Source organism: Rhinopithecus bieti, unplaced genomic scaffold (assembly GCF_001698545.2).
Source record: "Rhinopithecus bieti isolate Rb0 unplaced genomic scaffold, ASM169854v2 scaffold_1012, whole genome shotgun sequence".
In the NCBI taxonomy this organism is placed as follows: domain Eukaryota; kingdom Metazoa; phylum Chordata; class Mammalia; order Primates; family Cercopithecidae; genus Rhinopithecus; species Rhinopithecus bieti.
In genome coordinates, this window is record NW_016803312.1 from 1,459,469 (window position 1) to 1,467,286 (window position 7,818).

Genomic DNA, 7,818 nt, shown 5'->3' on the forward strand with positions numbered 1-7,818 from the left:
GTTGGAGAAACTCATTTCTGTCTGTCAACACTATCTCAGCTCCATTTAGACTTAGAGACTTATATGGACAATGCTTGACTTTTTCCATTCAGCACAGAAAGTTAAGTAATCCACTGTGATAAAATATTAACTAAATTTGTATGACTTCTTGACTGCTGTAAGTAGAGAATATTTATCATATAAGCACCATTTTCCTGAATTTTTTGTTACTACATATTTTATCTTACTGTCACTATTGTGTAAAATCTTTGAAAGGAAAATGAATACTGTATAATAGTTAAACCCATTCATAGGTTGCAATAGAGTGTCAGCCAATTGTGTCATACATCAAATGTTCAGCAGCTTTTGCATAATCCAGGAGAATTTAATAATAGTTGAAGTTAATTTTGCCAGTGAAATGTAGGGAAAGAAAAATGTTTGAAATTTAAATTATTCAGATAGCTAAATTCTTAATCCTAAAATTTAAATCCCTTAATTTTGTCTATAGTGTTATATCAAGACTTTTTAGTAGTCATGAAACTGAGTAAATCTTTATTCAGATTACTTAAAAACAGCTTTTCCTGTGGTTAATAGCACCTTTATTTTGAACAGAGTACTCTTAAGCAACTTATATTGTGCTGATTAAAGATTTAATCTGTCCATATTTTTTACCCTGTTGTTCAGTCTTGATTAAGTATGAAGCAAACCATAATTAAAGCACAAAAGTCACCTGCCTCTTTTGTTTCACTGGAAATTTGGCCAGATTTTTTTTTTTTTTTTTTTTTTTGAGGCAGAGTCTCACTCTGTCGCCCGGGCTGGAGTGCGGTGGCCAGATCTCAGCTCACTGCAAGCTCCGCCTCCTGGATTTACGCCATTCTCCTGCCTCAGCCTCCCGAGTAGCTGGGACTACAGGCGCCCGCCACCTCGCCCGGCTAGTTTTTGTATTTTTAGTAGAGATGAGGTTTCACCGTGTTAGCCAGGATGGTCTCGATCTCCTGACCTCATGATCCGCCCGTCTCAGCCTCCCAAAGTGCTGGGATTACAGGCTTGAGCCACCGCGCCTGGCCCAGATTTTTTTTAATGGAAAGTTCTGCTAATAAAAATTGGGAAATTGGAGATATATATTATTTTGACTGTGTGTCCTCTGTCATTAAAGATGGACTATACTAGCTGGGTGTGGTCGCTTATGCCTGTAATCCCACCACTTTGGGAGGCCAAGGGAGGTAGATGACTTGAGCTCAGGAGTTCGAGACTAGCCTGGCCAACATGGTGAAACCCCATCTCTCCCCAAAATACAAAAAGTTATCTGGGCGTGGTGGTGGGCGCCTGTAATCCCAGCTCCTCGGGAGGCTTAGGGAGTAGAATCGCTTGAACCTGGGAAGAGGAGGTTGCAGTGAGCTGAGATTGCGCCATTGCACTCCAGCCTGGGTGACAGGAGCAAAACCCCATCTCAAAAAGAAAAACAAAAAACAAACAAAAAAAACTTGGCGTGATGGCATGTGCCTGTGGCCCCAGCTGCCCAGGAGGCTGAGGTGGGAGGATCGCTGGAGCTCAGGAGGCAGAGGTTTCAGTGAGCTGAGATCATGCTACTGCACTCTAGCCTGGGCAAAAGAGAGACCCTGTCTCAGAAAAAAAAAAAAAAAAAAAAAAAAGATGGAATATACTGATTTTACTCTGAAGAACAACTTTGAATTGTTTTATTGTGATTTTAAAAGCATCTAGATAGGAGAGTGCCAGAATTTTTAGAAATTCTAGATGAACGAGGAAGTATACAATTGAGGATTGGTTTACAGATGTGATTGTGTGGACTTGAAAGGGATCAAGGTGAGTATGCTGTTGAATTTCTCTGGCCAGAGCACATATATTGGAAATTGTTATTTAACAGTTGGTCAGATGACTCCTAGTTGGTGAGTCACAGTAGTTGATAGGAGTTCTTTAAAGAACAACCTTGTCCCTAGTCTACAGATTAGCAGTCACCAGCAGCCAGACCAGGAGGTGTGTGGGAGGTGCTCAGGCCCATCCTGGAGTCCAGGACAGAGTCAGCAGTGCTCGTTGCCTACAGTTCAGGAAAGCATGAATTACTATTCTGCTACGTGCCTGTGTGCATAGCATGAGTGTGTGTGCACTGTTACCTATACCCTGTGCTGCCTGAAATTGTTAGTGCTTTTCCTGTTCGGTGGTTGGTCCTATTTTGATTTTAAATTGTCTTGGTAAATTTTAACATCAAGTTGAGATTACTTATGAGTTGGCAGAGACTGGCTAAGATAAGTGACTAAGGAAGACAATAAGAAGAAAGGTGGGCTGGATAATCCAGTATTCTGGAAAGCCATAGGAGAAATCCTAAGGAAAGAGAAAAGGCAAATCTTAAGCTAACAGTTAGACAGAGATCGTACCGGAGAAAATGCTAAGACATGTCTTTCCCTTGACTTCTCTCAAATATTTCAGATGGAGGGTGGCTAGTTCATGGCCTGTTTGGCTTGTTTCTCCCCATTTGGAGAGATGGCTGCCTAATTTATCTCTCAGAAATGTAGAACTTCCCTGAAGGCTGACTTGCTTTCATTGTAAAGAATCAGCCGCACATCTGAAAGGGTTTCAGTGGAGGCGCACTGGACTGAGAGTTAGGGGATTAAGGTTCTGCACGGCCATATCCTTCAGTAGTGATATAACCTTGGACATGCCTTTAGATGTACAAGAACCCACTTTCAGATCTGAAAAATGAAGAGTGGGAAGGTTTTGAGGGCCATTTTACTGTCTAAATTTCTGTGCTAGCTGGTCTTGAGGCTGCATTTAGTGCATAAGATCAGGGGCCAGAGGCCAGGCACGGTGGCTCACGCCTGTAATCCCAGCACGTTGGGAGGCCAAGGTGAGTGGATCCCGAGGTCAGGAGTTCGAGACCAACCTGACCAACATGGTGAAACCCTGTTTCTACTAAAAATACAAAAATTAGCTGGGCGTGGTGGTGCACGCCTGTAATCCCAGCTACTCCAGAAGCTGAGGCAGGAGAATTGCTTGAACCTAGGAGGCGGAGGTTGCATTGAGCCTAGATCGCGTGCCACTGCACTCCAGCCTGGGCGACAGAGCAAGACTCTGTCTCAGAAAAAAAAAAAAAAAGTCAGGGGCTAGATTTTGGGAAGCCTCCTCTCCGTGCAGAACCCCCTGATTTCCTGAGCATCTCCGTCTCCGTCATGGGCACCCATCACAGTCATCGTACGAGCACCTTCTTTGCGTAGCCTACCGTCTTGCACACGGCAGGTGGCCAATACATTTTTATTGAATGAATGGATTTTATGTACTCTCTGGAGATCTCCTGTTGCCTTTCTTTTGTGCTGGTGAATTTCTTAGATCACCATGTTGCCTATTGTAGCCTAGTAGGTATCATGCTAATTCTGTAGACCTCCTTTCCATGGTTGATATTGTAAGTTAAATTTCTGTTCATAAAACGATGTAGCCATTAGATGAACTTTTTTTTATTTTTGTTAATACTTTTTTTGCAGGGGTCTTGCTCCTCAGAACAAACCAGAATTGCAGAAGGTGATGGAAAAAAGAAAACGAGACCAAGTAATAAAGCAGAAGGAAGAAGAAGCCCAGAAGAAGAAATCTGACTTGGAAATAGAGCTATTAAAACGGCAGCAGAAGTTGGAGCAGGTAAGGGGGATTGACTGGAAGCTGTCTTTTTTTTTTTTTTTATCTTGAGGAATGTTGGAGTGTTGGAGCAGGCAGGATTTACCAGACGTGTCAGTGTATACATTTATACTATGAAAGAAATATTGGAGACAAATGTCAGCAAATGGGGTCAGATATGTTCAAAGCAGGGACGAGAATCCTACTGAGTACCTAAAACAGATTCCAGAGGCAAAAGCAAAACAGGGACATGGCACTGAATTCACACAGGGTGCTGGGGTCATTTAATGAAATTCACCCTCACGAGGACTCCAGAGCAGCTACGCGCTGACCTCAGGATGTGTTTCCTTAGCCCTGTCTTTTCAATTCTTGTCATCTCGTGGTCCTGTTTGCAGTGACAACCAAGTAGCTTCTGTTTCTGTGCACAATTACCCAGACTCTGTCCATCCATGTTTTTAAAAGTGGGGGACCAGGAGAGACTTTCTTCCATGGGGAAGTAAAGTTGTCAGGGACTATGCAAAGAGAGAGGAGTATTTGGAAAGGCTGCTTGGTTTGTAAATAATTTTTCCTTTTCTGAATGTCATTTAGCTTGAACTTGAGAAGCAGAAATTGCAAGAAGAGCAAGAAAATGCCCCTGAGTTCGTGAAGGTGAAAGGCAATCTCAGGAGAACAGGCCAAGAAGTCGCCCAAGCCCAGGAGTCCTAGGCCGAGGCTGCAGCAAGACCTCGTGTGTCACCCCACAGAGCTGTCTGTGGGTGCCTCCTCAATCTCAGGGCAAAAGCCCCTGGAGAATGTTCCAGCCAGCAGAGAATTTTGACTTGCAGTAGGATTTGGTGTGATTTTCCTACGATCTGGGTGGATGCCTTGCCTGTGACGGTTGCAGTTCCTATTCGCCAAATGAAGGGCAGTGCCCCGCACATAAGTTAGCATGATGGACCTGTGTTCAGAGACTTAACAGAACCAACAAGCAAAAAAGTGAGAACAGGAAAAAGGAAGAGGACACTGGAATCAGTTCTTGAGAGTTGCATGACTTGGTTTTTCTTCCATTCCAAGTTTAGTGGGACCCAAAGCCTTTTTTCTTTTAAAAGCTAAAAAAAAAATACTTTTAATTCCTCTTTTTGTTATCTGTTAGATAAGTGAGATCACATAGAAGTGCATTTAATCTGTTCACCCACTGTAAATTTTATTCTGAGGACCCAGAATTTTCTTGTTTAATTTATACTTTCACCCATATTGCGGTTAACACCAGAGAGGGAACGTGAATGTCAAGCACAGCCGCTACCCTTGTTGGCACTAAATTTAGAAATAGGGTGAGAAGGTTTAAAAGCCTGTAAACACCCATCTTGATTTTATTTTCATTTCTTTTGGTTCTCTGTGTAATAATAGTAGGCTACATAGTGACATTCCAGTTCCAAGAAGGTACATCCTGTCCGTTCGTTAATTGCTTTGATTACTAGGAGGATTTTGTTCAGTTTTGTTTTAAATGTCTTGCTGATCTAGTTCTTTTAGATGGAATAACCTTCCAGTCCTTTAGAGAGTGGAACTAGTCCATATAACCCAGCTTCAGTATCAAAAGTAGAAGCCCGCACATCTTTTCATTTCTCCAGGAGGAGTGTGGGGAAGGTTCCGGTGACCGGCTGGGCAGTGAGGATTTCACTAGGCATTCTGATGTGAAATAAGTGTAGATTGCTCTTAAGGAGGCTTCATCAGAAGATGTATGGCATTTGAATGTCTAGTGATAATGAGTGTCATTAGAATCCAAGCTTTGAAAATTTCTGATTAATGCTCGTATATTTCTTTATCTTTGTTTTTTCTTGTGAAGAGAGACTTTCACCACTGTTTGAGTGATGATGCTGTTGATAAGGATGATGTCAATGACTACTATATTGCATCTCTCAGGAACAGCTGACGGGAAGGGAGGGGCTGCTGAGTGCCCTCATTCTAGCTAGCACCACGCTCCTCAGAGAGGGGCCGAGTTATAGACAGCAGCAGCATTCTCATGCAAAATTAGTTTTAAACTGCTGGTGTGGGCATCAGTACCTTTTACCTGGGTGATATGGAAGAATTTTTGAGGATTTAGTACGCTCTCCATAGAGACAGTTCAGCCAGTCATTTCTGCATTGTGGAGACTGCTCATACTTTCTTTGAAGACTCATAGAAAGCTGGATCCAGAGCTTTTGAATCCTTAATTAGCATAGTAGAATTTAGCTTTCTATGGGAATGCTTTAGTGTTAGCAGTTGACAATTAGGCCCATATTCAATCTGAATGGGAACAAAAGTAAATGCAATGATAATATACTGCTAGTTAGAGAAACATGTTAGTTGATTATACCTGAAATGGATTATCTATCTCATCAGCAAGTATTATTTGAATAAAGTGAGAAATGCTTAAGAAGAATTGTTGCTCTATAGTAATTTGGTTTTGAAGAACGGAATGGTAACTATTTTTTTCCATCATTCTTCCTTTTGAGAGAAGAAAGTGTGGTGACTGATGATCTGGAAAAGCCCATTTCTGATTGCACATTGACTGGAGTTCTTTCTTTGTGTCTGTGGACTAGTGATGCTGTTTGCAAAATGAAGATTCGGGACTGGCTCCTATCTTGTTATCTAACTTGATGTCAGACCTTGAAATCTGTATTCTCGAAGCAATTCTGCCACTTGATCGTATTCACAAGGGCCCTGATAGGCTCCTTTAGAAGGCCCAATTCTGTTCCTAGAGTTTAACTAGAATTCATTCTTCACTGCCGGGGGGAAGTTAATTAAGAAAGCATTTCCTTCCTAATCTCACTCAAATCTGCAGAATTATTTGTAATTAGTAGTACAAAATCTGGCCACAAGGAGACTTGTAAATAGCGTTAAGTGGTGTTTTATGCTAAACAGTGGAATGTATAGGCAGAGAAGCTCTTTGAAGTTGTCAGATGACCTGGGCTCACAAGCCTGATTCAAACAGGCTGTCAGTCTCCTCTCTCCCCTTGATACCGTGCAGCCCAAACCCCTAGGACGCTTGAACATCCGAGTAGTTTTGTGCTTTGAGCCACTTTTTGACACAAATGGCTCCATTTTTCCACAGTGTGGTTTTCTTAAACTAGTTCAATGTTTTTTAGTCTCATAGTAGTAGCATTGCTTTCTAAGCTGTAACAGTCGACTTTATTCTTCTACTCTGAAAAATCTTGACTTGTTTGAGTGTATATAATATATATAAAGGGAGCCTTAATGGATTGGTTTTCATAATTTAATATTTTTTGTATTTGCTCTTGTATAATTGTTTTTAACGGAAAGTATTAAAGAATTGAGGGTGGAATTCTTAGAACCAAAGTTATTCTTAATAAAAATCACCACATGCTTGGACCATGCAACCATGTTTGTCTGATCTGTGTAAAGTGGGCATCTGGAACAGAACGGGGTTGGGTTCAGTTCAAAGGTGAGAGTTGGTTCCAGGGTCTCCCTTTTGATGACTGGTCCTCCTTGACAACCTTGCCCCCAAATCACTTATGTCCTATTGCCTTGTGGCAGTCAAGCTGACAGTTTATATCAAACAGAGTCATCTCAGGTATTTATGGCACTGTAAATTACACATTGCTGTAGACCTATGGCCCTCCAGCAGCAGCCGGCAGTCCTCAGCTCAAAGTATTCTGTATTTTAGATAGCTTGTAGGACAGTGGGAGACAGGTTTTGGGAAGGGCCAATGTTTAGTGCGTTTGACCCCAGTACACATGGCATGTCTGAAGTGTGATTATTAGTTTTTTTTGCTTATTCAACTATATTAATGTTATTCCTCAAAGAAGTTACTTTGGAAAGGTATACACCTGATTGCATTATACTACTGGTTAAAATACTTCGGAGGTTCAAGTCTCTTTATAAGTATGCCTTTATTTTTCAACTACAAATTACTCAGTTTGATCACCCAACTTCTAGTGTCTTTGGACTCTTTTAAAATATTGTATCTACTCAGGAGAGTAAAAATTTACTATCTCTAAGGTTGTACCATGAACTCTAAAGCCAGTACAGAAGATAGATCCAAAAATCATTTGAGGAGTAGCTGCATCCTTGGAATAACTAGGCAGTTTGCTCAGGTGACTGTGTTAAGGCTGTCAATGCATTTGACGACTTCCCCAATCTCTTTCTCTTCTCTCTCTCTCTGCGCCCCCCCCCCCCGCCCCCCCGCCCCGTCAGCCCGCCGCCCGCCCCCCGAGCCCCCCCGCGCCGCCCCCCCCCCCC

The 7,818-nt window shown here is 42.1% G+C and overlaps 1 protein-coding gene across 7 annotated transcripts in view; it reads left to right on the forward strand.

Annotated features, from left to right (window-relative positions):
• FAM107B (family with sequence similarity 107 member B) overlaps nucleotides 1-6,956 on the forward strand; it is a 269,715-nt gene extending 262,759 nt beyond the window's left edge. For all 7 annotated transcript variants that reach the window (XM_017874394.1, XM_017874410.1, XM_017874428.1 and 4 more), the window contains 2 exons: nucleotides 3,474-3,624; nucleotides 4,189-6,956. In XM_017874394.1, coding sequence (XP_017729883.1) covers nucleotides 3,474-3,624; nucleotides 4,189-4,305 — 268 coding nt within the window. In that variant the 3' untranslated portion in view covers nucleotides 4,306-6,956. The remainder of the gene's footprint in view (nucleotides 1-3,473; nucleotides 3,625-4,188) is intronic.
• The last annotated feature ends 862 nt before the right edge of the window (nucleotides 6,957-7,818 follow it).